Source organism: Suillus discolor (genome assembly GCF_016758755.1).
Source record: "Suillus discolor strain FC423 chromosome Unknown F5147scaffold_13, whole genome shotgun sequence".
In the NCBI taxonomy this organism is placed as follows: Eukaryota; Fungi; Basidiomycota; class Agaricomycetes; order Boletales; family Suillaceae; genus Suillus; species Suillus discolor.
In genome coordinates, this window is record NW_024541260.1 from 120238 (window position 1) to 146424 (window position 26187).

A 26187-nucleotide genomic window follows, 5' to 3' on the forward strand; every position below is an offset into this window, starting at 1 on the left:
TAGCCATATATTTGACTGAACGTGCAAAGCCCTCAACAACCCAGCCGAATTTCCTACTCAGCGTCAGCACTGGCCTTCACCTTCCCCTGTCACAAGTAGTTCATAACTCACTTGGCGTGAATTCGACTAGAATACCATTGGTCCCGTCCTCCGTCCGCTTTCCGACGGTGCTGATCTAGACTAACTGTTGTCGGGATGAGCGCGAAAATATGTCGCAGACTAATGTGATGTATTGTAGAATTTCGCGAAGCTGGACGTGGGCATGAAGGTGCATGTTTCCACGTCAAAGCCCATGGTCTTGATGATGACTCAATCGTTTTTGGTTTACAGATAATACCACGGGGTACTCATTCGTGGATTTGGAAGGAGCTGAGTGGTTGTGGTTGACGTCTATGGATATATTCTTTTCGAGTCTCACCAGTACAGCAGCTGCAACAACGAGTGCAGATTCTTCTTCGTCGATTACTTCCACCTCTAGATACTGATATATGATATCATCCACCATACGCATGACCAATGACTTACGTATGGTCTTGTAGGATATTTTATTGGGTAATTTGGAAATTGTTTTTCAAAGTCCGGCATACACGGGTTTACTTTCAGTCCTCTGCGGTTCCCGACTCCCACGGTAGTGGAGGCTGCAACAAACGTGCCGTTCTCTACCAAATCATGCGTGGGAACGTCAGTCCTCCCGCGGGAAACTGAGAGACCGAGCAGCAGTAGAATAAAACTTGGGTATACAAAAAACCATCTACGTTAAAAATGGTTCCGGCATAGCGAACTCGACCATGCAGGCAAGCAAGGGCAAATTCAGCAACTTCGAACGACGGGAAAACAGGAAATGGAAAGAGCCGGTGGAGTCGGGAACTGGCGCGTCAGCGGCGCTACGATACATTTAGCATGGAATGTAGTGTGTCACTTTGATTTAACTTTGCATGCTGATCATTTTATCTGGCTTAGGTATCTAAGTACTTCAAGGACCAATCAAAAACTATGACAGCAGCCACATCATGATAATATGCCGAGAAGCGAGCTGCATTGCTGGCACAACTTCTATATCTTCGAACCATTAGAGAGAATGGCTATCACCCTCCCAAAGGTCTGGTCAGGTGAGAATAGGTTTGAACCGGTCTAACCCGGACATTCCTGTTGGTAGGTTCGATTTGCGAGAAATTGAAATTGGTTGGAGCCTCGAGACAACAACATCAAAATTCACAGAGTCACTCCTGCCAGCACTCATCAAATATAATTTCAACACTTAATAGCGTCATCATGTATCAATCATGAGTCATGACCCGCATTCCCGAACGTGATTTGCACTTGGCATAGTACCAACTTCAAGCTTTGTGTGCCACTGCGACTGATCCGGTCTACTTAAAGCTGAAGCACTGCACCTGCAGCCTGTCTCCTGAGGTACCGTACTTACGGCCCAGCTGAAGCACCTGCAGACATGCCCAGTTCCGAGTCGCGATGAGGCCACTTCGAATATAGCCGCTCGTCGGTCTTCGTCGGTCCGGTCTTACCGTGTATCAATGGTCTGGCAGTTGAAACATAGAGAAGTCGACTTGTCAATCGACGGAGCAATCTCGATCAATCTGTACCTCAGGCCCTTCTGTCATTTTTTGACCGGCAAGGGGTCGTGGAAACCCTGGAAGTTTAAACTCCATCATATATTAAAGGTAGGTTCAAAAATTCACAACAGCTGGTATCGTCTTGACCTTCCATCATGCGGGTTTTTGTGCTGAGCTGTGTCATTGCATTGCTTTTCTCCGTCTGTAGTTCCGCTGCAGCAATCACGAATGCACAGCGACTAGCTCGTGGCCTGCCACCTTTGCCTCCCAAGTTTGGTCGCGCTCTGCCTGGCTATGCAAGGACGCCGACAGTAGCTGGTACTTCTGAACCAATATCTCAAAACACTTGCACAAACTAATATGTCGGTGCAGCAGAGAACTCGTCCCCGTCGTCCGCTCCGCATAAGACGTGAGTCCGTTGAAAAAATTTCACTGGAAGTTTGTCTCAACCCTTTCAGATTTACTGGTCGAATCTTGGTTAAGGGCCACGATGGCAAACGGTTAGGACACCTATCTGACCGGGCCTCAGGAATGTAAGAACCCCCGCCGACCTGGGTGTTCCTTCTATTGAAAATTGTGCTGAGCTTGTGACTAGAAATGGCGTAAACTTTGGTGCCTCAAGCGCGGACCTGCACGTCTCGTTCACCTCTTCTCGATCTCAACATGGGCTTATCGACATACAGGCCATCGTACGGTCCTCCCCGTTCTTTTGTTTTCTAAAATTCACGAAGCTTTTGGCAGGACGCCCATGGGACTTCTTATATCGGGACAACGAGCAACGCCGTCCTCGCCGCTGGCTCTTCAACGTTGATATTTTTCCAAAAAAAAACCTGAATACTAGACACTGATTTTGCTCTAACAGATTCGTCAGCTTTGGCAAAGTCATCAAAAGTGAGCCCGCACGACTGTCACGAATTGAATGTTAATAACAAATTGTTCATAGCACCTGCGCACTCCCCACCTGTCCCTGTGGGCCAGCATCATGCGGACGAGTCAGCTATTTGGACATTCGATAGCAGAAGTCATGAACTGAATGGTGGGCCATCTCTATGTCCGAGTCTACTTATCATTGACATGTCTCAAGTGCACTACGTAAATCCCAACGGTCACGAGGCAAAGACGACTATCGCTTATAACAGTCATGACAACACAATATTCTTTGTCGGCGACATCGGTGCCTATAATGCTGCCCATCCCGGTAGCCACGTTTCACCTATTGTCAGTCTGTTCAACTTTCTGCCCCGAACTCACCAACTCACCGATTTATAGACATTTTATATTGATTTGACAGTATAACGGATAAATGATCCAGAAATGTTTTCCCTCTTTCCTCTCTTTTGACATTCCCTTCATTTTCCATGTCGCTCTTTTAATTTCAGTTCAAATCGTGGGTTCACCAGATCTCTCGTTCGGACTTTGAAAACTGTTGGTCTTTAGATTCCTGACAACTTACATATCCCTTATTCCTGACTTGTAGTAGCTGCATATACTCTATACATCTGGAATACATACCTGGACTGTTACTTTGGGTTTATTTGCCAAAGGACTGAGTTCAAAATTCAGAGGAACAGCAAAGCAATTAATTATAATATAAAATTTAAGGAGTCTCAGGCGCTGTTTATTCTGGGAATGCGAGCGCCCGCACAGCTTCAATCCAGGATGCTGCGGCATCGGGGAACTTGGTATCACACAACGGATTAGCGACATTCGTCTGACAGGTTAACTGAGCTTACCTCCCACACCATAACACCAGCATCTGGAAACTATGGTTAGCTCCTGCTGAATAGCACGTGGAACATTAGACGCACCCCATCCTTGCTCATAGGCCATTTCCACACACTGGGCGAGTACGGTGGTGTTCATGTAACCATTGGTCGCATCCGCAGTGGTGGCTGGCTTGCCGATCACCACCTTGTCTAAAGATACTCCTGCTGCTGCAATCTGGAACACTGAAGTGTTTGGCCACGGCGCTGCCGATTCTGTAATAAGGCCAGTACACGTTGTGTACTCAGTTGTGCCCTCTAGTATTGCTAGTGAATAATTAGCAAAGAGACAGGACTGCGTGGCTTACGATTGTAGAACTGTATCAAACCGGAAAATCTGTCGGCATCATGAAATTACGCATCATCAAAAAATACTTGCCTGAACGTTGTACTGTAAGGTGGCGAATGAGCTCACGAAAAATTACGGTGGTTTTCTCACTTACCCAGTCAATTAACGATCCAACATTGGCGTTGACCGTCAAATAAGCACCACTGGTGTACGAATCAGAGAACCTATGAACAGGGAGATAAATTCGGACGACTCGCATAAATACGATTAGTTCAAATACCATGGAGCAACAGCTAGATGAAGGCAGAAACTTAGTCAGGTCCAATAACTGAATTTTGAGGCAGACTCACGTGCGTGGGTTAAAATGTATTGACCTACGGCATGCTGTCAGTACCTCCTCGTCACCAATAATGGAACTAGTAAACATACCTAGTGGAAGCGTTTCACGAAGGACTTGGGTGAAAGTGGTCAACCAATCTTCTGCAGATCCATTTTCAGCATTCATGGCGTCGAAATCCTGTTGCAAAGCCAGTATCAGTCGTGAACTAATGTACGTCAAGAGAAACCCACTTCGTAGTCGATATCAACGCCATCAAGATCATATTCCAACACGAAGGCCGCGAGATCATTGGCTACGGTTGTAGGATCATATCCAGAAGTCGTAGGCGTATCCGTGGACCCAAAAGCGGATACAATAAGAGAAATCCCGGCATCGTGGTATGTTGTCACGTAAGATGCTCGTGTGGCATTGTCAAGCTCAACCCACTCTTCAGCTTGATCAACTGGGCCGGAGGTAAGCCAGAATGAGAGGGCACTGAATAAAGTTAGACTGCGACTCGGAAATACTCATGTTTGTCACCAAGACTTACAAGACGTTGTACCCCTGAATCCCAAATAACAAAAATAATCACTACGTGATAATGAAGTCATTAATGAATACATACTGTGATTTCGCTGACAGCAGGAGGACCGGTCTCACCGGAGACCCACTCATCACTGTAAATGACGAAGTGGGGGGCCGCAGGTGTTGCACGAGCTGAAAGTGCCTTGCCCATAAGAGGCGCAGACAACACGCCGCCGATGGCTGCGAAGACACCAAGACTCGAGAGCATGAAAGACACCATGATGAGAGTGGGGTAGACTGAGGCACCGGGTAGGCATTTATACCCTTCACCGAGATCTCATTCTAGGGGTTAGTGTAGCATGATGCAACCTCCAATGGCACATGCACCAGAGATTCCGTACTACTAATAAAAGAAGCAAGTGTTATCATCAAACTGAAAACCAGGGGGTGGCTGTATGTTGCATGGAATACCGCCAGACGATTTGTCGATAAAGTGAGACCGCTGTTGGCGGGAGGTGGGTGGCACATGGAAAGACTCGAAATGATTACCAGCAGCATCACCCTTTGCCCGCAAGGTTCCCAAGACTAAGGATGGGTCAGGCGCGGGATCTCCGTATTGGGAATATGGGCGGTCTATGCCAAAGGTCGCAAGAATGGTGAGCATGCGGATTCAGAAAAACATCAGGTACGTGCGAGAATGGAAAAATGTGCCGCATGTGTTCCAGAGGTATTCGAGATTGCATATTATTGAGCAAGAGAGATAATTGCTCAGAAGCACGGATTTGGAACGTCAAAATTGAACGAGTTTGCATGCGGAAGCAATTTGTGGCGAAAGCAATTTGTGGGATAGGCTCCAGGGTAAAGGGAGGAACTGGAACCTCTTGTGGAAGGATTGTAATAGGATATTGAGCAAGAAAGCTTGAGTGTGAGCTATGGAGCTGTAGGTTAACTTGGCGTTGTGGGATGAACAAGTGTCATAGACCACCCCCTCTATTGTTGGGACCTTGAATATACACCGAGTATGCGCTGAATGTTATTTTAGCGATCACCGATGCTTCAGAGTAGCACTTCCATGCTTGCATGTGCGCCTCGATAGTAGCTGTATCGGCGCCCAGTGATCATTGTGCCGCGGTAAGAACGATAGAACTTCAAACTTCTGGCTTACTGTCAACAAAAATTTCGGAGCGCAACCAGCAGATACAGACAGGCTGTCAAAAATATTGACATCGTTCGCCGCTTTGCCGAGAGATCTCCTGCATGTGTATGGCAGGATATTAGCCTGAAAAAGGGACAAATACCAGCAGCGAGACACGCGTCGAAGGATCTTTGCGTGTGACTCTGTTCTCTGAATTCTCAGCAGTTCTGCAACAAAGCCAAGTTTTAGAAATGTGGAAATGGAGGGGAGTGTGAGAGAGGTTAGAGAGCATAATAAGACTTTGCACCAGATGGTACTAGCTGGCAACTTGAGCTGTATCTCGATTATGAAAAAAGGGGTATGTGACACAAGCCGACACAAGGCGAAAAGGTGTAGGTTAGGCTGCCAAGCCAATCAACACAGTCCGTCCCACATGCACGTACGCTTAACTGGACCCCATGGACCGTCAGAAGTGACATGTGAAGCTTTGAAACATCAGCACCTGATAAGACAAACCAAAGGCACTTACTACAACGATCCTAACTCGTGCCCAGCTGGCCCCTTCGGGCAGTGTGTGCAGCGCCTGTATGATAATTTGATAATCCGTAAGCTTGCGATCGTCGTCAAAGTCCAGCGCACATGTAAATATCTCGTCCCAGCTCCGCTCTGTCACTACTCAACTAGATGAATTTTGCTCCGCCTTCCACCGATATTTATGAACGACGTATTCCGAAAACTCCATCGGATCCACTCAAAGCTCAAAGCCGAAGCAATGTTTTAGAATGTCCGGCAAGGTGACAACCCAGAAATGGGAAAGAACGGGTAAACCATGTTCATATGCCAAGCACTGGTAAAATGTATCATGAGTATGCATGAGAGCGACTGGATTCCCCTTGGATGCGAATTAATTGCATAGATGCATAAGGATTTGAACAAGTTGTCTGGTTATGGCATCGCCGATATGTATTACTCCCACACTTCTCAGCTATGCCGCCATCAACACGTTTCCACGCTCCGTGGCGCCGCTGACGCGCCAGTTCCCGACTGATCCGCCGGGTCTAAATTTCCTCTTTGCATGCATATGTTCAAGCTACACCTACAACATTTGTCCCAGGGGCTAACCCATTGCCCATTTCCTGAAGGTCCCAAGTACTGGTACACTTCTCTATGACCGTAATACCAATTCTCCCCAAGCCGCATGGCCCACCTTTGAACCTCCCGACATTCGTTCCTCAATGCTTGGTGTTGCAAATGATCATTAAGCTGCGGGGTTTGTCTCTTTTTTGCACGCTGTTGTATTTTACACTGCTTACTCGTAGGCTCTCTGTTCTGTTCTTCTGTGAGCATGCGCGCCTGCCGCTCGGCCGCTCTATGTCAATCTTCCATATATGGATAGCTCTACTCTTAGTCTTGATGTCCTGGTCCGCACATGTTACCTGAGGCTATCAAAATGTTTACCAGCACAAGGTCGTCCTGTTGTCTATCCTCGTTCTCATACTGAAACCGGTAATGGATTGGTGTTTTACATTCGAGAACGCCTTTGGTTTCAGCGGTCAGCCAGCTCTCAAATCGTCAGCGGTCATTTCGCAAGCGAAGACAAGATCACTGGGGCCTGCAATACATGGTTGTGAAACCGCATGACAGCCAGTTTCCCACAGATGGATTTGTAGAGAACGGCACGTTTGTTGCAGATAGAACCCTCCCCCACCCCCACCACCATCCACCCCACCCACTTGTCGTGAGAGTCCTTGAAACATTGTACGCTTTTGGGAGAACCGACGGGGCGCACCGCCAACCAATATTCACGTGCCCCAGTACCACCATCCCAAATGGCAATTATGTAACGGCAATACTACGTGTCAGGCAGCGAGCTCGCTATCTCACTCATTTCTGCATCTTTTTAAAAAAGTTCCAGAAGGAAAACAGCTGCCGTGATATTGCGCTGAAGCGGCCATTGATCTGTGTTGGACTTGTCTCACACTTACATACCTGGCTTGTACTGACTTGAAGTTTGAGTTTGTATGTGTTCCACGCATCTGGAGTGAACACATAATAGACTGTTACTTTGAGATAATTATTACACGGGGGGTATTCCCTGAAGACCGAACTCAAGATCTCACTTTAATTATGACATAAATGACAGCGAGAGAGTGAGTAATTGCTAATCACAGGCGCTACTTATTAAGTTATCATGGGAATGCGAGCGACCACGTAGCTTGAATCCAGGATGCTGCGGCGTCGGGAAACTTATCACACGACGGATTAGCATCATTCGTCTGGAAAGTTAACTCAGCTCACCTCCGAGTCCCACACCATAACGCCAGCACCTGGAAGCCACCCCCGCTGAATAGCACGCGGGACATTGTGCGCACCCCATTCTCGCTGATAGGCAATGTGCACACACTGAGCGAATAGGGTGGTGTTCATATAGCCATTGCTCGGATCCTCACTGGTGGCTGGCCTTCCGATCACCAACTCATCTTCCACCACGTCGAAGACGTTTTCATATTTAAAGAGCCCAGAATACGTCGTGTACTCGGACGCGCCCTTATAGACTGTGACTTAGAAACACTCATGTTTGTCCCTAAGGCTCACAAGACGTTACACCCCTGAATCCCAGAGAATGAATACGTGATAATGAAGTCATTGACGAATACATACTGTGATATTTCTGACTGCAGAAGGGCTGGTCTCACCGGAGACTCACTCATCGCTGTAAATGGCAAGGTGAGGAGCTGCAGGTGCTACACGAGCTGAAAGTGCCGTGTCCATAAGAGGCACAGACAACAAGCCACCGATGGCTGCGAAGACGCTGAAAGTCCTGTTACGAAAGAAGAGGTTGCTAGTATCAGGGAAAAAATGGATGGTCGTTCGATGCTGCATGGAATGTCGCCGGACGATTTGCCATAAAGTTAGACCCCCTGCTAACAGAAGGTGGCACACGACAAGACTCAAAATTGTCATCAGCGGCATCAATCCGTTGCTTCTAAGGTTCTCAAGACGGTCAGACGCAGGATCTCCGTCTTGGGAACTTCCGATTAATTGATATCGAAAGTCGTCAGAGTAGTGAGCAAGATGGGCATGCAGATTCCCAAGGCATCAGGTACATGCATACCAGAATTACAAAATTCCCTGCGCGTTGTTAGGCATCCGAGGTTGCATATAATTAAGCAAGAGAGATGATGCTGACGAAGATTTTCGCTCAGAAGGACGTATTTGGAATGCCAAAATTGAATGAGTGTGCATACGGAAGTAATTCGTGACGAATGCAGTAAGTGCGACAAGGCTACGAGGTCGGAGTAGACGACGGGATTTCCTGGGACCTCTTGAAGGAGAATTGTAACAGAGGAGCCTTGCGCGGAAAATGTCACCGTTGACCACAAGATATCAAGTTATGTGATAGCGTTATGGGATGTCAGAAGCGACATCCTAGGTCGCCTCTAGTTTTGAGACCTTGACATACACCGGGTTTGCCCTGAATTTTATGTTAGTGGATCATGCATGTTTCAGAATAGCACTTCCATACTCCACGTGTGGAAGTTGGTAGTGACTGTATCAGCGTCTAGTGGTCACCGTGCCTCGGTCAAAACGATACAACTTCGGACTTGTGGCTTACTGTCATATAATTTCGGAACACAGATAGGCTTTGAAAATATTGACATCGTTTGACGCTCTGCCAATAGGTCCCCTGCATACATATAGCAGGACGATTATAAAAAGCGACAAAGCGAGTACGCATCGAAAGATCGTCGCATGTGGCTCCGCCCATTAAAAAAAGGGTTTTTTTTTGGTAGCTCTGCAACTAAATAGATTTCAGGAATGCGAAAACGGAAACAAAGCAAAAGCCTGAGAGCTTAGAAGGGCAACGATAAGACTTGGGACCGGATCATGGTAGTACTAGGTGGCAATTTGAACTGTATCTCGATTCCGACGAAGTGGTAGGTGAGACAAGGCGGAAAAGGTGTAGCCAGGTTTTGCCAATCGGATGCACACGGCATGCACGTACGGCGCTTAGTTAGATCCCGTGGACGCATACGTCAGATGTGATATGTGAAACTTTTGAACATCTGCATCAGCGCTCAGCACCTGATTACAAAAATCAAAAGCACTTACTTCAAGTTACTTGCAATCCTAACCCGTGCTCAGCTGACCTTTGCTAGCAAGGTATGCAGCACCTGTATCTGCCCAAACATGATAATCTGTGACCTTGCAATCGTCGTCAAAGTCCAGCACATATGTAAATATCTCGTCCCAGCTCTGCTCTGAGCTCAACCAGGTGAATCTTGCTCGGCCCTTCACCGAAACTTTCTGGACTTCTGGATCAACGATATACTCTGAAAACTCCATTCTCTCAAAGCTCAAAGTCGAGGCTATGGTTTTGAAGTAATCTCGTACTCCATCACGTCCGACGAAGTGACGTCCCAGAAATGGAGCAAGAATAGGTAAACCATGTTCATATGCTACGCATTGGTGTGTCGTAGAGAAATGCGTCATGAGAGCGTCAGGATCTTTCTTGGATGCGAAATCAGTGCATAAGGATTTGGCAGCGTGAAGCAAGTTGTCTCTGGTGATGCGCATCGTATTATTCGGATGGTGGTTAAACGTAAACGTTAAGAGCACGCTGCTTAGCAAAGACAGCCTCAAACTCACGGACATGTGAATTCGGACGACGGAGGTTTCTTTCTTTCATCCACATTCACCTTTTAGGAGTCTTACTGGCCTCTAATATGCCGAGCGACTCGCTGATACCAGTGCCAGAGGAGGTTTTGAAGCACTCTAGAAGTAGACGCAGCAGTACCCTCTCGTGAGCAGGCTACATAGAATACTTGCGAACTTATGGTCGGGGGTGGCTAATGAACGCCAGGAATCACGCACAACATACTTGCAGTCACAACATAGAGGAAGCAGTAAAGCGTACATCAAAGCGGATATTGCAGTACGAAAGTCAGATGCAAGAACTCAGCGTCAGTCTCCCCAAGTGCCCCGCTCAATGTATTGACGCTTCCACCTGCATTTAGACCAAGCTTACAGAAGGCTTGAGCAACTTTCGAGCTATGGACAGCTTGATGCAGGGCTCTCTCGATGAACTAAAGGTCAGTGATTGCCTTGTTTCTAACTATGACTGAAGTCAATGACTTGGCTCTTCGAGCAGAGAGATACACAGCGTGCTAAGCATGCACTCGAAGAACATATACCGTGCATCCACGAGGAACTTCACAACTCTCTTGTCTCTCTGCAGGAATTGTCACATACACTTCCACAAATTCAATCACATGTAGCTGAAATACGACGTATATACGATTCTGGTCGAGAGAAAGTAAGAGATCATAGTTCTTCCCATCGAAGATTCGACTCACCAGTGAGGATAGGCCAAGACTCTCGTGACAGACCTCAGTTGGTTGAACACCGAATGGCACGAGCGTTGGCGAGTTATCATCTTCACGAATCACTCCCCAGTTTCGAGGTGGTGGACTGCCACAATGCGCGTCTTGTTTGCTGCAACTTTTATAACATTTGGATGGATTGCTTGGGTGGCAATTGCGGGTGCCTATACAGCTCACAGACAAAGGCTTGTCTGGGGGGAGAGGCTGATGTCTTAGATTCACGCCTTTCTCCGCCTCCTAATTGTAGGTAAATATTCAATTGCTATACCCGCCTCTTTTGGTGACCTGTCAACCTGTAGCATTATGTGCGAGGGGATCTGCAACAGCATATATTTAGGTTGTGAACCTCTTCCTACGAATCCAAGGGTCTCCTGACCCAAAACAGATAGTTGCATTCTACGGCACCCCAGGGCGTAGAAGAGCGAGGCATCAACTTCCATTCTCCGCTCCATGGAATATACACTATTCCTCGCACGTCCGCTTCCAATCGTGTGGGTAGACCATGAGCATACGTACGTGTTATCCAAGGTCTGGGAGATACATCAGAGCCGATATGGCCGAAGTCTGTTGGATTGCTGGAGGAGGAAGGCGAGGACCGATAGGTTTGGAAGAACGATATAAGCTCGGATGGGTTGACGAATTTTGAGTACGTGTGAGTCCCCACAGCTACCTTGCGGAGGACATATTCGCCAGCCAAAATTGTAATGAAATAGGAGAGTGGCGTCCTCGCAATCGTGGAAAGGAAAAGATGGCCTCCAGGCTGATGTCAAGCAAATGTTACACCTGTATTTGACTAGGTGTCCAGAATGAGACTTACTTTCACCAACTGGGCACAAGCAGAAAGGAACGCCACCGGGTTATCTACGTGCTCAATAACTTCCATCGAGCATACGACGTCGAACCGCTTGGGTTCTTTGACAAGCTGCTCTGCAGAAGTATGACGGTATTCCAATGAATTGCCTGAAGAAGACAACTGGGGATCACCACTAGCATGTGTCGAAGCTATCCCAATGTTGGATTCAGATGCATCAATGCCAATAGTTCGTGCTCCCAGCCTAGCGAGACTCTGGATCACAGAATAGTCCGATTCGTTAAGTCGTATTGAGCTATGAGACTGATGGCGAACCTCTGAGAGTAAACCACCTCCACAACCCACATCCAACACATCCATACCAGTCAGCACCGCGCATTTTGATTCCAACTCTCTCCTTGCATCCTCTCCTTGGTCTTCGCACGTGGCCTCAAGGATCTTTTCCCGGATGTAACGTACCCTTACAGGGTTCATTCGGTGCAACAGCGAAAATTCCCCTTGCTCATTCCACCATAGTGAGGAAAGCCGGGAAAAATGTGCAATCTCAGTTGCATTGACAGTCGAGGACGTTGCTGCCGCCGACTGGAAGCATCGAGTGCTCAGGCAAAAGCGCAAGAGGCGCGTTGTCGGTCGGACGGCTGTAGACAACATGAAAGACTCGAGCTTGGAACGGTTCAAGTTCGGGAGCAATAGAAACTCGTTAGTGACGCTATCTCGTTGTGTTGCTCATCATGTCGCTAAGGCTTAAGCTTGATCGATTGATCAGGATTCAGGGAGGTGGCCCCGGCACATTTCGAAATAATCCAAGTTGCATGAATGTGAGAGCTCAATACTACTGACAATCCTGGAGTCCGATTCCTGCCGACATGATGCGGCCAGCTGACGCGTGCGGCATAGCGCCGGGCCACCGATGCCATTTGTGACTCGAACTCGGATATGTGCGTAGACATCAATCATTGATTCATTCTTGCGTGTTCTTTACCTAACACTTGCACCGAAACCCTTGCGCATGGATGAACTGTTCCTTATAATATTTCGTGTCATTGGTACCTGGCGAATTTACTGGGACGATGTAATTACATGTGGCACCAATGTGGCACAGTCGGTAGAAGTGAGAACTCTTGAAGTGTAAAACACCGCTATCGACTCACTGACATACTGCGGCCATGTCTGTAGTAGTGTCAGCTACGCCCATCCACATCTCTGCACTTGACAAGGGGAAAATAGAGTGCATTGTCTAGTGATAAGTGATAGTACGGTAGGCATAGAAATCTCTGCATGCGTGCTGTATGAGTATGCGATAATTACAAGAGATAATATACACCGTGTTCATGATCAAGCTTCAATTTCCTGACTCTTGCGTAAAGGCCCGCCAATTTGTTGCATCCGACCCGAACCCACGTTTTGAGAATCGTGTGGGTCTACATGAATTAACTCGTCTCTTCCCATCTGTGCTAGATCCATGGACTGAGTCTGCTCTTCCCCATGACTACTATCCTGGCCACCTGTTTCGCCTAGGACTATGGCGTCCGAGTGTTGAGCATCTTCATACCAGTGTCCACCATCTCGGTATTTGCCGTGCCCGAGGGTATCGCCACGTCCAGCCATCAATCCTCTGCCTCGCCCCCTACTTCCTTGCCATCCACGTCCAGAACCTGCGGTTTGGGCACCCCAATTCGGATCCTGCCACTGACCAGCTTGTACAGCATTTGTCTGACCAGTGAATGCGACTACACCGCCCGTCATTACAAACTGCATGAGTTCTTCTTGAGACGGTGTATCGCCGTAAGTACTGTGCCACATTTTTCCCAATGCTTCCCACGATGAGGGTGCAGTGAAATCAAACGTTGTGATATCAAAATGATCAAGTCCTAGTTGCTGCAGCGCAGGCGCCGAACTCGGTTTACGAGGTTCGACTTTCTGTGTAGATGTACTGGCAGCTACCGAGGGCAACTGGTCTGATACAGGTACACGATTTTCGGGTGCCGCCGTACGGGCAGGGACTACAGACGGAACCATCGGAGGCTGGAGTTGAACATCGACTGATGCAGCTCTAGGAGGAGTGGCAGAAGACGGTCTAATATCTCGTCCAAACTCGTCTTTTCCCGCTTCAGGGAGTTTCGCCGAAATTTGATTTTGGGCTACATCTCTGATTGCTGCAGGTCTCTGAGGCGGACTATACGGTCGTGGCCGCTGCCCATTGAATCTGCGCGGGCTTCGGGAACGGCTAGTTCTTGGCCGTGAAGAAGAATTCCAATCCCTATCTTTGAAACGATCATGGTCACGGTCATCCCATCTACCCCTACCCCGACCACGACCACGAAAACCACGCTGGAATCCCCCGCGTGTGTTGGAATCGTGGAATCCATCACGCTCTCTCCCATGATCAAATTGGCTTGAACGACCCTGCCAAGAATCTCTACCAGGATCATGCTGAGCGTGTGACTGTGAGGAAGAATAAGGTTGTGGGTGAATGTTTAAATGAGATGGAGGGGGACGTTGTGATGCAGACGGGAGTTGGACTGCAGATTGCGATGGAGTACCACCATTTGAGACGTTTGCTGTCAAAGCCAGTTGTTGTAACAACGCTAGGTGCCCTGTGAGGGGTGGTGGGGCAGGCACAGTGTTTGGTGGTGTTTGGCTGCACCGAGAGGTTCAGAAAAGAGCTCCAATTCGTGACTTAAGTAAATACTTACATGCGTGGCTGCCCAGCGGCTTGTGCAGCTTGTCCAAGCAGGGCCAGAAGTGTGGATTGCACCGATTCTGGAAGAGGAGGCGTTGGACCCTGGGACGGGGTAACCGATGGAGTAATTATCGGCAATGCTTGAGTTTCGACTCGTGCGATGGGAGGCATTGGGTTTTTCACGGATTCTAACATAAAAAGCAGCCAAATCGTATTTCAGTGTAAATTCTCATTTCATTTGAGGCAGAGACGCCAGCAAAAATAGCTATTACACAAGCAGAAGAAATACTTAGCGGACACATGTTTGATTCGTGATATGCACCTTTTCGAGAGTCCATCATCTCCCTCAGCCGTGTCAAAACCGGCGAAGGAAAAGTATTTGATTTGGTCCATATATCCAGAACTTTCTTCGTCTTTTCCTGTTATTGGAGTAAGTAAGACCGCGTTGCATCCGACGTGGAGGAGAGAACAGCAAAATAATGTGGTGACAATACGCGTTAGTGGCAGTATTGGTACTCGAAGATATGAGCCAGTCAGTTGAGGGCACATTTACAGCAACATCAGGCTACGCAATCACGTTGCTTGGAGTACCATACAAAGTCACCGACGACATGGATGTCGCAGATATACGCCTGACCTGTGTTTGTGAAGTGGATCTACTCGTCGCTTACCTTCGCTTCCGCATTATCAAGCGCAATCATGTCCTGGAACAGACCATCTAAAACACCTTCAACTTTGAGTAGGAAGGTGGCAGCGTTTCCAGTCCTCGAATTCATGTCACCGGTGATACCGCGCTTTGTGGCATAACTTCGGGCAGCACGTGCTAAAGCATCAAACGCATAGAGACTTGACACCTTAGCAGTACTAGACAGTGACTTGTGAGTGCGATAAAGTATCGCAACAAGCTTAGTGTCGTGCTGTCAATGCAAAAGCTTCAGTAAACAAGCCTTCAAGGATGACTTCGAGACGCACCTCCACGGACTTCAGTGCAATCTCAGTCAATTTCGTCATCTTGGAAGCTGACAGTCGTTTTGCATTAACGACATCTTTCAGCGTGTTCTCGAAATCCTGAAAGAGTATAAAAATAAAATGAACATCATCGATGGGATAAAACGTTGGCACTAACTTCAAGGTGGTTCATCACTCCCAAAGCATCAGGCGCTCTGAAACAGTACTAGTGAGGTTAGCGAGAATGTTGATGGCAAACGGGTGTCCACTGTCAACTCGGAGCCTGGCTTTTGTTTGTTGATGTTGATGGCGCTTATGCACCTTGCGCTCATTTTCCCATCACCTCGGATGTCAACTAGAGCGAAAGCGACGCTGGCTGCGTCGTTCGCATTTTCCTCCTTCATTATATGGGCAGTTCATTACCAGCAGTCAAGGGAGCGAGAGGTGATGACTACCGTTGCTTATTATTTCATCCCTGACATTATACCTAATAGGACATGTTCCAAGGTGTCATTCGTGATGACGTTCGTCGGCTAGAGAAAATGCGGCAGCGCGAAGCAGAGTTCCATGAATCCTCTCGCAAGCGAGAAATGTATGAACAAGTACAGAATGTCGTATCAAGTGACCAGTCAAAGAAGATTTGACCGACACATGTCCCTGGTCCCAAGACGGCCATAGGTTCCTGCCCGGAGGTATCGCATCGTTGCACTGGTCACCCTTTTGGGTTACCCATAACACTTTGCGGCAATGTATATCCTGTTTTCAATCATAGGGGACTGAAATTAGAGTTAGTATCTCATCAGCTCCGTTTCACGGACCAACGTGCACTAATAAGTTAACTGCCTACATTCGTTGTCCTTATCAATTTGAAACTCGAACCCTTCACCGCGGCCTGGTTCGCAGGCTACATTCCCACCTGCGGTGCTCTTGACTCTGATAATCTACCACGTAGCATGGGCTTGTTGTGTATCCGACGGGGCCAACAAGCAATCACTGTAGTGACCTGCAAGAGGCTCTTCTCTCAGAATCGGTAGTTTTGTGAGTGAATGGCACACGGTGATCCAATCCCTGATACGCTATAATGTTTTGACCCACGAACAAGTATATGATGAAGTACAAGAGTTACTACCCAAACCCAAACTACGTGAATATTCTACAATTACCACTAGCCACCATGTTCTAGTCTTGAATTTGCACCTTGATGGCACCTTGAGAAGGGTCTGCAGCGACATGGAAGGCAGAAACAGCATCCTCCAGTTTAAATCGATGCGTAACCAGAGGCTTCAAGTTGATCAGACCGCCAGCGACAAGGCGTATGGCTTTAGGGTACTGATCACATACGGTGAGCATATCGAAATTCTTGCAGAAAGGAGCATATGTACCTGGTTAGCATATCTGTATTGGAAACTAACATCTATCTCATTGGCACTCAGGTGCATGAACGGGAACTGAAAGTATGACAAATTGAGTGTGAGAAAATTTTGGGCTTTTACATACCACTTGTTCGTTCTTGCCGACGCCAATGATGAATACCTTTCCACCAAATTGCGTTGCCTGGGTACCATCCAGCATAAGCAAAGACTCTTGACAGCATAGACAACTTCAGCGTTTCTTACATGTATTGCAGTATGCACACTGCTCTCCACACCGCTGCACTCAATCGCAACCTTCACAGGGCCATCAGCGGCGGCTTTGATCTTTTGGGCCGCATCCTTTGGCGTCAAACCACGCTCGATCAGTACCGTACGCACACCAGGAACGAGCTTCTTTGCAAAGTCGAGGCGGCTCTGGAACAGATCGGTGATTACAATGGGCTCGGCGCCTGCAGCACGTGCCGAAAGAAGAGAAACGAGACCGATCGGTCCAGCGCCACTGAAAGCCAATCAATTATAGGTCATAACATGAAATCCTGAATGCAAACACACCAGATCAAAGTGGGGTCACCAAGGCGGAGACCAGCACGCTCGACGCCTGCGAGAGCTACAGCCAGGGGCTCGCAAAGAGAGCCTTCTTCGAAGGAAAGGGAATCAGGCAAGCGGTGCAGCCACTCAGCAGGGTGCAAGTGATAGCGAGTTAGGGTTCCTAGAAAGCAGCTAAGCATCAATAAAATTTGAATGTTTGGGATTCCTACCATGGAAAGGAGGAGTGGAGAAGAAGACAACATCAGGACCTGTAAGGAGATACCTCGTCACGGACTGCTTGACGATAGGTTAAAGTGGACACGTACAAGCGTTATACCTACCGACCCTGCAATATTCACAAGAAGGTTTCGAGCAGGGTACGCCGGCCTCGATTGCAACGCGGTCCCCTAGGTAGATGAGTTAGCCCTTTACATCATCAGCATGCTGGGATGGGTAGCTTACCTGCTTTCCACTGAGTCACGCCCTCACCTATTTCAATGACCTCTCCTGCAGACTCGTGTCCGGAACCACACTGTACTCGAGATTAGATGCTATTTTCAAGCGATTCGCAATGACTGAACCAAACCTCATCAGTCACAACCATAGAATCACCAACGCGTCCATGCTTCCAGAAATGAACGTCACTTCTGATCATCGCAGATCACATTAACACAACGTTCAGGATGTTGAAATGCAAAAACAAACCCGCAGATCCCAGTTGCACGGACGTGCACCAGCACTTGTCCAGGCCCTGGCGTTGGGCGTGGCTTTTCCACAAGGTGGATTTCAGTGATTGGGGTTATAGAATGCCGCGATGTTTGCATCTGAGGCAGGGGCCTCTCCAGATGCGAGGACGCGGAATGAAGGGTCGTCGAGGACCTTGCGAGGACTGTAAGTTTCTGCGTATCCACCGTCAGGCATCGTGATCTAGATGGGAATTAGATGATGAAGATGGTTTTTGGAAATCAGAATTTATGGCGATTGCATGGTGGCACCTGAGATTTATATGCAGCCTCAAACATGGTCCATTATGGCAAGATTATGGTCAGCAGGTAAAGCAGCACGAAACACACGCGACACGGTTCCGGTCCGAAGGCAATGAGGTCCGCATCGAGTTAGCCTTATTGTTCTCACCAAGCGAATTAAGACGACGGAGAGTTGATTGCCAACTGATGTACAAATGCTGTCTGCAACAAAACGAATCCAATGTTCAAGATTACACAATCCCAGTGCTTCTATGGTATCGAAAGGGTATCGATCCAGGCGGGCGAGCGAGCGGCGGAGCAGAAAATCCAATGGTACAGGTGTGTCATATTATTAAAGGGGCAGCAACAAGGCGCGTGCATTCTAATCACGGAGCTTGTCCGCCAGTGAAGCGCTTGAACGTGAACCTATATCAGGATAGAGTCAGGGGTGTTAGTCGTGAATCCAATAGACACGACTTACCCCAAGAAAGCAAGATCTTTGTCAGATCCGACTTGTTCAACAACTTCAAGCTGTTCAGGAAGGTTACCAAGCTCATCAGTAGGGAAGTATGTGGTATCTGTAATCGATGATAACGCGGGTACGAAAGGCGGCGCGATATAACGTAGATTATCCCAGTCGGCTCCATAAAAGAAGGGATGGTTCTTGATTTCATTGACTCCCAGACGGGTGTTCGCCCACGTCATCATGCTAAAGCGAAATGAGTACAACGCCTTTGTTTGTACGTGAGCAGCAGAGTCGCACCTCCGAATCAGATGCTCAGCTTCCTGGCTAAGGTGGACTTCCTCCGGGAAGTATAGGTAGTTCGGCCATTCGATGATTTTCTTGTATGTATCACTTGGATTTTCAGAGCAGAATGGCGCGTATCCAACCACACACTCAAAAAAGATTGCACCCAACGACCACCAATCACATTCCTTGCCATAACCTTTCAGCATGAACACCTCTGGCGCAATGTAATCCGGCGTTCCTACAAAGAGCTTGAGCGGCGCCTAAAGATTCGACATTTGGTCACTTACCGACAGTGGAATATGCCTGGTGATACAAGAATCAGTGTCGATGTGTAGTAGAATACAAAAAGACTAACCAGTTTTCGTCGGTTGGCTTTCCAAGTAGCAATTTGCTCGCGACTCATTGTAAGGTGGATAGCATTGACCTGGACGCTATTTCGGGCATGATCCTTTTGTTTGTCTTGATCTATCAAACGCTTGTAGAAATCTCCATCTGTAGTCTTGTGCAGACCAGTCGAGAGACCAAAATCAGACAGCTTTAAATGCCCGTTCTTGTCTATCAAAATGTTATCGGGTTTGATGTCCCTAGAACGAAAATTTATATGCTTATCATGAACATGGTAGGTTATTACGCACCGATGAATGTAGCCGAGGTCATGAACAGCCTCAATAGCAAGAATGCACTCCGCCATGTAGAACCGCGTCACATCTTCAGAGAAAACATCGTATTTCATGAGCATGGTCATTAAGTCGCCTCCAGGAAGAAACTCCATGATGAGATATAAGTATAGTGGATCCTGGAAGGAATAAAAGAGTTGAACGACCCAGGGTGATGTAGATTCAGCCAGCAAGTCACGCTCCGCGCGAATATGAGCAAGCTATAGAACCATTTCATCAGTACAAACTAAGAGGTATGGCTTGTGCATACAGACCTGATCTCGCTTCAACATCTCAGCCTTTTGGAGGGTCTTCATGGCATAGACTTTCCCAGTGTCTACTTTCTGAACCAATCTTACCTACGTGTTAATCAAGTGGTGAGCTCAGGGAGAAATTCAGTGAACAACCTGGCATACCTCACCAAACGCACCCTTCCCAATGACTTTGATTGTGCGAAAGTCCGTGAGACGAATCTTTGTCCGACGTAATCGTAGATGTTGTGACTCCAGCTTGCGGTATTTGCGAATTTCGCGTTCTTTCGACTCATTAGGTATCATGGCTTGATTAAGTCTGTGCTCCAGTTCTGTGCGCCTGTAAGTGGCGTCAGTGACCGTTAACTGAGGAAACGAACAAACGACCGGCTGGCGCACCTCCCATTGCGTTCGATCGCGGCATCGACAGCAAGCTTGTAGTAAGATTCAAGCTTTAGCTTTGCAGCAGTTGCACGAGATACGGCATCAGATGAAAAGCTATCAGTGCTCCGCTCGAAATAAACGTAGTCATCGCCTTTCCTCTTGCTCGTTGAACTCGTGGAAGCAGGAGAACTAGACCGTTGCTGGCCTGATGGTGATGCGGAAAGTTGGGTAGATTGGGTAGAGCTGCCACCGCTGGTGTTCGAGCTTACTGAAGCTACGGTCTCTTCGGACTGGCGTTGGCTCATGATGGTTCAGAGGAAAGCGAAGGTACAACCGCTGTAACTAAATTGTCGTGGTGGAAAAATCAAACACAACGAAATGGAGAACGTAAAAGATGTCTCAGAAAACCGAGTTTGTGTTGTTATGGAAGGTATACAAACTTCCAATGATTAAATTTAGTCTACATGAGAGCAAAACTATATAATTATGTACAGCGAAAAACACACTAAACAAGGCCCAGATGTCAATTTTAGGTGCTAGCAGCTAGTGGTCCAAGCAGCGTTAGACTCTGAAACACAAAAAGGTACTTGTCATTGTGTGATTCAGGCAGGTAGTGCACGGTGTTGGCTGTGAAAACACATTTCTATAGAACTATTGCTACTACGAAAAACTGCAGTGGCTTCTGCGCGTGAGGGTGAGATGAGGGTGCGCTGGAGTAGGATAGCCCCAATTAGTGGTAGCTGTTGTTTGGATCCAAAGCTTTTGCCAAACAACACTTCTCAACAGACTCGTCCAAACTATTCTTTGCCAGAACCACGTGTCAGGCCCTTCTGTTCCATTATGTCAGAGCTGACATACGATTCGTTGATGGATGATGGAAACTATCTGGGCTCTGAGCGGGCCCGGATGGAGAACAAGGTCATCCTCGATGAGCTCGAGCGAAAGAAGAAGGCGCGCAACTTAGCTGTACCAACGGACGACAATAAGGTCAAAGCGAGACTGCGAGAAATTGGTGAACCTATCACACTTTTTGGTGAACGAGTGAGTTTTACAACAGTGTAACTTCATCATGTGAGATTGACTGTAATATTAGGCAGCAGATCGACGAGACCGACTGATATATGTCCTTTCACAAATAAATGCCGCAAGGGGTGATGACCACCCAATCGAAGAGGCATCCTCTGAAGAAAGCGAAGAAGAAGGGGTATGTAGTTCCTAGCTCCTACTTGATGGAGCTATTGCTGACCCAGTTTACAGGAGGAGTTTTACACCGAAGGCTCCCTAGAGCTTCTTCAAGCTCGAAGGAATCTCGCAGAATTTTCTCTGCCCAGGTTGGATTTTACCTGCCGATAGGTGATTTCAGTAAGGTGCTTACAATATCTCTTTCATGTCCTTTGCAGAGCTCAAAAGCGCGTCGCTCAGCAGCGAATAGACAGCAAAATACCATTAGGGCGCATAATCGACATACGGAAAAAGGTTTTCGCAGGGGTCAAGGTAAATGATACGGAACTATAAGGACGCCATTGTTCATGAGCACCCGCAGCGTTTTAGCAATATTGGTTCACAAATTGGCGACGAGCGCCCGATATCGCAAGTGCGTTTTGCACCCAATAATAAAATTCTAGCCACCGGTAGCTGGTCCGGCACCGTCAAGTTGTGGAATGTACCTGCATGCACAACTATACGCACACTCAGAGGTGAATATCCAAACTATAATAGCGCTTTCTTGTGCTGATAATAACCTCAGGTCACGGTGATCGTGTTGGTGGTGTTGCGTGGCATCCGCAAGCAACATTAACTCAAGAAGAAGGATTAGTCAACTTGGTGTCAGGTGCAGGAGATATGTGTGTCAATCTATGGTCTTTGAATAGGTGAATCCTCTCTTTGAATTTTCTTCGCCCTGGAACCTCATAGTCTTAAATAGCGATGCACCGCTCTCTGTGATGAAGGGACATGCAGATCGCATCTGTCGTGTAGCATTTCACCCTTCCGGTCATTTTGTTGCTTCTGCTAGCTTCGATACCACTTGGCGATTATGGGATGTGAACTCCTCGAAAGAATTGCTCCTCCAAGAAGGCCACTCAAAGGAAGTGTATGCTGTTGAGTTCCAAGGTGATGGCGCACTAATCGCCTCGGGGTGAGTCCATGCCTCTACAACACAATATACCTTGGATAACAGGAATCCTTAGGGGCCTAGATGCTATTGGACGAGTGTGGGATCTGCGCACAGGACGCACAGCGATGGTACTCGACGGTCACGTCCAAGGCATCTTCGGAATCGACTTCTCTCCAAACGGGTGGGGTTGTCTCCGACAGCTTTCTGCCTATCCTAATGACGATTTTTGAATAGATATCAAATCGCGACTGGCGCTGGCGACGACACAATACGGATATGGGACATGCGCTCTCTGAAGGCCCTGTACACCATCCCCGCACATGTCTCCAATGTGTCCGACGTCCGTTTCTTCCGTGCTGATGCACTCCCATCATTCAAGCCTAAGGCCGAATCCGCAGATGTTTTCATGAACGAGAATACCGAAGGTACAGATGCAGACAAGAGTCATGACACTGAGGACGACGTCCAGGAGTGGAAATATCGCTCAGGGTTGTATCTAGCCAGTTCTGGATACGATGGCTACGTGAAGTTGTGGAGCGCCGACGATTGGCAGCTACTCCGCACGCTAACGACAGATTCGGGCAAGGTCATGTCTGTGGACTTAACAAGCGATGCGGAGCTGCTCGCTTCCGGTACTTACAATCGCAATTTCCAATTATTCGCTCCAGAGGATATCCCAGTGTAATAATGCTTTGCTCGTGATAATAATTGTTACTTCAGAGATACAAATGCGAGCTGACCCAACTGGCAGTGCGTATTATACGGTTGCTATGAGCAGCACATACATATAGTGTTCGGTTGGAACACGGATCTTCTCGATCCGGGACCAATAAATGAAATTATATAAGTCCATCCCTGACCTGCAATTCAATTGAAATTTTAATCAATGAGCTAGACTGGATCAGGGTAAGCGAAAAAAAAACTAAGCTCACCTTCTGCATGAATCCAGCCACGCGAACTATGTCCACAACCTGTGCCTCGCTTTCGACTGCCACAACGAGATTTTCTAGCATCTAAAATTTCACCTGTAAATAAACACCGTACACTTCGTGATCAAGCCACTCACATCCTCCACTTTATCGATAGGGATACCTGTGCACAGCGCAACCACCTTCTTACATTGATATTCCTTGTCAGCGCTCGCGCCCTGGAGCGATCTTAGTCTCAACTGCATGAGATCTTCCACCCGCATGTGCCAGCTTCTTAGCCGCCTTAATCGTATCAAGGATGAGACGGAATCGCCAGTAGGTGATGGTGGCTCTGTTTCCACGTTGTACGAAATTTCCATAGCTCCTGTCTTTCCAATCATCGTCGAATTAGGTCCACGCCATTGGAAGGCAGGTCCGCCCGTCTCCCGCCCATCCCGGCCCACCAGATCTGTACGACCCGTCCAATCGAAGATATCTTCATCTAGGATAGCTTTCTCAAGATTCCGTATCCGCTGATGGACCTTATCAAGCTCTCCACATCGGCTTTGGCACAGCTGTATCTGCTTCCGCTGTTCGGAAAGCTCGCGCGTGGCCGCTCGAAGGTGGGCTTGCGTCACATCAAGTGAGTCTTGTTTTGCTTTGATTTCAGCGGAGAATTCGGTACTAAGCTCCTGGATCATCGACGTCATATCTGGGGCAAGACATCAGAGTGCCATTGGAGTATGAAACATGTAAGCCGTACCTGCAATTATGTCCTGGCTCTTCTGCATAGGTGCTGAAGGTCCAGAACGTAGTGATGCAAGGATGTCGTCGGCTCGTGCAGTACCATTGAGCTCCTGGAAGAACCGAATTCAACACCAACGTCACATACACTGAATTGACACAACATACCTCGACCTCAACACCAAAGTCACCAGGTCGCAGACCCACTTTATTGGGCAATACTCGGTTAGCCCCAACGTCAATGAGCGTTCTCACCAAAGCTCTGTTGCCTACACGTGCAGCGATGTTGAGAACCGTGTCTCCGTACTCATCTTGTAAGTCTACGAGGGACTTAAAATCACCACCCTGGTTTTGTGCTATCCACAAGAAAATCTGATCGAGATAATATCGAGCGCAGACGGCGCGACCTTGTATACCCGCCAAGTACATGATGTGATGCAGCACAGATTTTCTGGACGTGTCAAGCGTGCGGATAGAGGTGTGCAGAGAGGAGATAAGGAGATTGAAGCATTGTTGATCGAAGTTGTGGGTGTCAATAGATGCACGCATGAGCGGTGTTTCGCCGACAAAGTTGCCGCGGTGTATGTCCGCGCCAGCTGATATGAGTTGAGAAACAGTCTGTTGCCTGCCCATGCTTGCAGCAAGGTGCAGAGCAGTGTGACCCTTGTCATCTAAGATGGTGTCTATATCAACAGGAGAAGACATGTCTGGTGTTAATTCACGCAGGAGGTCGAGAATGGGCGCGGGGTCATCTTGTCGACAAATAGCAGCGATGAGTCTCGTACGACGGGCGTCTCGAAGAGCAGAGGGGTCGCGAAGAGTATGAGGTTTGGTAGAGAAGCGAAGACCAGTACCGTCAACCTCAGCGCTATCAATTAACTTCCCACTTGCAAACGTCGATATGCTCGGTGGACGCGAGACGGCATTGTTCGGATGTGGCGAACCGACGTTGACGCGTGAAAGTGGACGAGTGGGAGGGAGAGCTGCCATTGGCTGGGACATGATCGATGCGCTAGACAACGTTCTGCGAGATGCTTGAAATGCATCTGGTTGTGGGGTAGGCTCTTTACGAGCGCGTTTTGTAGGGGATGGCCCATCTTCGTCGTTCGCTTGAGTTACAACAGAAGGCGGACGGGATCGATCGGATATTTGTATATCTGGTGCTTCCAATAATGGGTGTGAAGATCTTTGGGTAGGTTGTTGTGTAGCCGGGATTACTTCAGAATCAGACCGGGCTCGTTTCAAGGATTGGATTGGAGGTGGTGTTGGGGATACTCCTCCAGATGATGGTGACTGCGCGTAGCCACCCTGGTACGGTATCGAAGAGTAAGTCGATTGTCTAGTTGGAGCGAGGGAAGATGTGGACGGAGTAAATAGGCCTTGGGCGCGCCCCTGGTTCAAAAGGCGAAGGGCAGAACCTGGCATGATGGGAGGTGGAGCTAGACCCGATTGTGAGTAGCCTCCAGAAGTACCAAGATTTGGAAAGGATGAGGCAGCAGAGAGAGGTCGCGGAGATGCCGTTGAGGGTACCGTTGGAAGCGACCCAAGGGTGTTTGTGCTAGGTGTGAAATCGAACAAAGGAGCTAGTAGAGGAGCAACACCATACTGCGCAGCGATGTCGCGGCCTCGCTCCAGTGGAATCCTGATGACATGTCATGTTCAGTCCATACGACCGAACTAAAATTTGATTATTGCGCGAACCATGTTCCTTGATATTTCCCGTAGCCACCCTGGACGATTTCATGCTTACCTGGCAGAATTTCTTTCTCGAGAATTTTAGTACGCCTACCCTTCTCGATACCTGCGACCTTGAGAATCTGAGTAGCATTGACAAACGAATCACCGCGTCTGCGCATCACAGCAATGCCTCGGACCATACACTCATAAACCTACAGCGTGACGCGACCGTGTCAGCCACCATTAGTATATTAAGAAAATGGTGTCAACTAACCTGAACCGACGAATAGACAGCATTATATATTTTTACCTGGGGCGACTGCCCTACGTTTCGTTGTACGGCCTGCATGCAGAGTCAGGTCCTATTGGTCACGGTCAGAATATCTGGCGTCGGTGGGAGTCGCGT

At 48.0% G+C, this 26187-nt stretch overlaps 12 protein-coding genes across 12 annotated transcripts; 5 read left to right on the forward strand and 7 right to left on the reverse strand.

The window, feature by feature from the left end:
• The first annotated feature begins 1668 nt into the window (after positions 1-1668).
• F5147DRAFT_682260 (uncharacterized protein) lies at positions 1669-3105 on the forward strand. The gene is made up of 9 exons (XM_041436439.1): positions 1669-1889; positions 1944-1980; positions 2030-2104; positions 2167-2260; positions 2313-2377; positions 2434-2462; positions 2515-2607; positions 2656-2789; positions 2841-3105. The coding sequence occupies exons 1-9, from the start codon at positions 1727-1729 to the stop codon at positions 2865-2867; spliced, it is 717 nt and encodes a 238-aa protein (XP_041295558.1). The 5' UTR covers positions 1669-1726; the 3' UTR covers positions 2868-3105.
• A 26-nt stretch (positions 3106-3131) lies between these two features.
• F5147DRAFT_682261 (glycoside hydrolase family 18 protein) lies at positions 3132-4871 on the reverse strand. The gene is made up of 12 exons (XM_041436440.1): positions 4568-4871; positions 4493-4506; positions 4194-4437; positions 4053-4140; positions 3974-3997; positions 3904-3916; positions 3778-3847; positions 3714-3725; positions 3643-3652; positions 3380-3592; positions 3305-3327; positions 3132-3249 (listed from the first exon to the last, which is right to left on the reverse strand). The coding sequence occupies exons 1-12, from the start codon at positions 4745-4747 to the stop codon at positions 3190-3192; spliced, it is 951 nt and encodes a 316-aa protein (XP_041295559.1). The 5' UTR covers positions 4748-4871; the 3' UTR covers positions 3132-3189.
• A 1814-nt stretch (positions 4872-6685) lies between these two features.
• On the forward strand, positions 6686-7083 carry F5147DRAFT_682267 (uncharacterized protein). Its single transcript, XM_041436441.1, has one exon. It carries the CDS (start codon positions 6770-6772, stop codon positions 7040-7042), a length of 273 nt encoding a protein of 90 aa, XP_041295560.1. The 5' UTR covers positions 6686-6769; the 3' UTR covers positions 7043-7083.
• A 2446-nt stretch (positions 7084-9529) lies between these two features.
• F5147DRAFT_59059 (uncharacterized protein) lies at positions 9530-10222 on the reverse strand. The gene is made up of 2 exons (XM_041432184.1): positions 9716-10222; positions 9530-9669 (listed from the first exon to the last, which is right to left on the reverse strand). The coding sequence occupies exon 1, from the start codon at positions 10178-10180 to the stop codon at positions 9734-9736; it is 447 nt and encodes a 148-aa protein (XP_041295561.1). The 5' UTR covers positions 10181-10222; the 3' UTR covers positions 9530-9669; positions 9716-9733.
• Positions 10223-10455: 233 nt separating this feature from the next.
• On the forward strand, positions 10456-11202 carry F5147DRAFT_571825 (uncharacterized protein; the record flags this gene model as incomplete). The annotated part of the gene is made up of 4 exons (XM_041431058.1): positions 10456-10566; positions 10621-10695; positions 10752-10919; positions 10972-11202. 4 exons carry the CDS (start codon positions 10456-10458, stop codon positions 11200-11202), a joined length of 585 nt encoding a protein of 194 aa, XP_041295562.1.
• A 136-nt stretch (positions 11203-11338) lies between these two features.
• F5147DRAFT_744300 (S-adenosyl-L-methionine-dependent methyltransferase) lies at positions 11339-12754 on the reverse strand (the record flags this gene model as incomplete). The annotated part of the gene is made up of 4 exons (XM_041439665.1): positions 11339-11746; positions 11804-12052; positions 12113-12379; positions 12638-12754. 4 exons carry the CDS (start codon positions 12752-12754, stop codon positions 11339-11341), a joined length of 1041 nt encoding a protein of 346 aa, XP_041295563.1.
• A 266-nt stretch (positions 12755-13020) lies between these two features.
• On the reverse strand, positions 13021-15705 carry F5147DRAFT_682281 (uncharacterized protein). The gene is made up of 6 exons (XM_041436442.1): positions 15607-15705; positions 15453-15548; positions 15152-15397; positions 14803-14899; positions 14494-14668; positions 13021-14438 (listed from the first exon to the last, which is right to left on the reverse strand). The coding sequence occupies exons 1-6, from the start codon at positions 15619-15621 to the stop codon at positions 13133-13135; spliced, it is 1935 nt and encodes a 644-aa protein (XP_041295564.1). The 5' UTR covers positions 15622-15705; the 3' UTR covers positions 13021-13132.
• Positions 15706-15776: 71 nt separating this feature from the next.
• F5147DRAFT_571972 (uncharacterized protein) lies at positions 15777-16072 on the forward strand (the record flags this gene model as incomplete). Its single annotated transcript, XM_041431063.1, has 2 exons — positions 15777-15872; positions 15923-16072. 2 exons carry the CDS (start codon positions 15777-15779, stop codon positions 16070-16072), a joined length of 246 nt encoding a protein of 81 aa, XP_041295565.1.
• A 283-nt stretch (positions 16073-16355) lies between these two features.
• On the reverse strand, positions 16356-18300 carry F5147DRAFT_59080 (chaperonin 10-like protein). The gene is made up of 10 exons (XM_041432187.1): positions 18035-18300; positions 17916-17976; positions 17792-17861; positions 17656-17736; positions 17560-17598; positions 17354-17510; positions 17045-17300; positions 16926-16982; positions 16811-16876; positions 16356-16757 (listed from the first exon to the last, which is right to left on the reverse strand). The coding sequence occupies exons 1-10, from the start codon at positions 18151-18153 to the stop codon at positions 16608-16610; spliced, it is 1056 nt and encodes a 351-aa protein (XP_041295566.1). The 5' UTR covers positions 18154-18300; the 3' UTR covers positions 16356-16607.
• Positions 18301-18471: 171 nt separating this feature from the next.
• On the reverse strand, positions 18472-20766 carry F5147DRAFT_682291 (kinase-like protein). The gene is made up of 9 exons (XM_041436443.1): positions 20352-20766; positions 20118-20292; positions 19977-20060; positions 19681-19922; positions 19401-19629; positions 19333-19348; positions 19058-19283; positions 18776-19003; positions 18472-18720 (listed from the first exon to the last, which is right to left on the reverse strand). Exons 1-9 carry the CDS (start codon positions 20639-20641, stop codon positions 18681-18683), a joined length of 1530 nt encoding a protein of 509 aa, XP_041295567.1. The 5' UTR covers positions 20642-20766; the 3' UTR covers positions 18472-18680.
• Positions 20767-21176: 410 nt separating this feature from the next.
• Positions 21177-23137, forward strand: F5147DRAFT_744303 (WD40-repeat-containing domain protein; the record flags this gene model as incomplete). The annotated part of the gene is made up of 9 exons (XM_041439666.1): positions 21177-21377; positions 21430-21540; positions 21594-21667; positions 21737-21830; positions 21880-22033; positions 22084-22207; positions 22261-22473; positions 22526-22633; positions 22687-23137. 9 exons carry the CDS (start codon positions 21177-21179, stop codon positions 23135-23137), a joined length of 1530 nt encoding a protein of 509 aa, XP_041295568.1.
• Positions 23138-23291: 154 nt separating this feature from the next.
• Positions 23292-26130, reverse strand: F5147DRAFT_752095 (apses-domain-containing protein; the record flags this gene model as incomplete). Its single annotated transcript, XM_041440207.1, has 7 exons — positions 23292-23312; positions 23385-23465; positions 23519-24072; positions 24124-24217; positions 24273-25746; positions 25806-25993; positions 26056-26130. 7 exons carry the CDS (start codon positions 26128-26130, stop codon positions 23292-23294), a joined length of 2487 nt encoding a protein of 828 aa, XP_041295569.1.
• Positions 26131-26187: the final 57 nt, after the last annotated feature.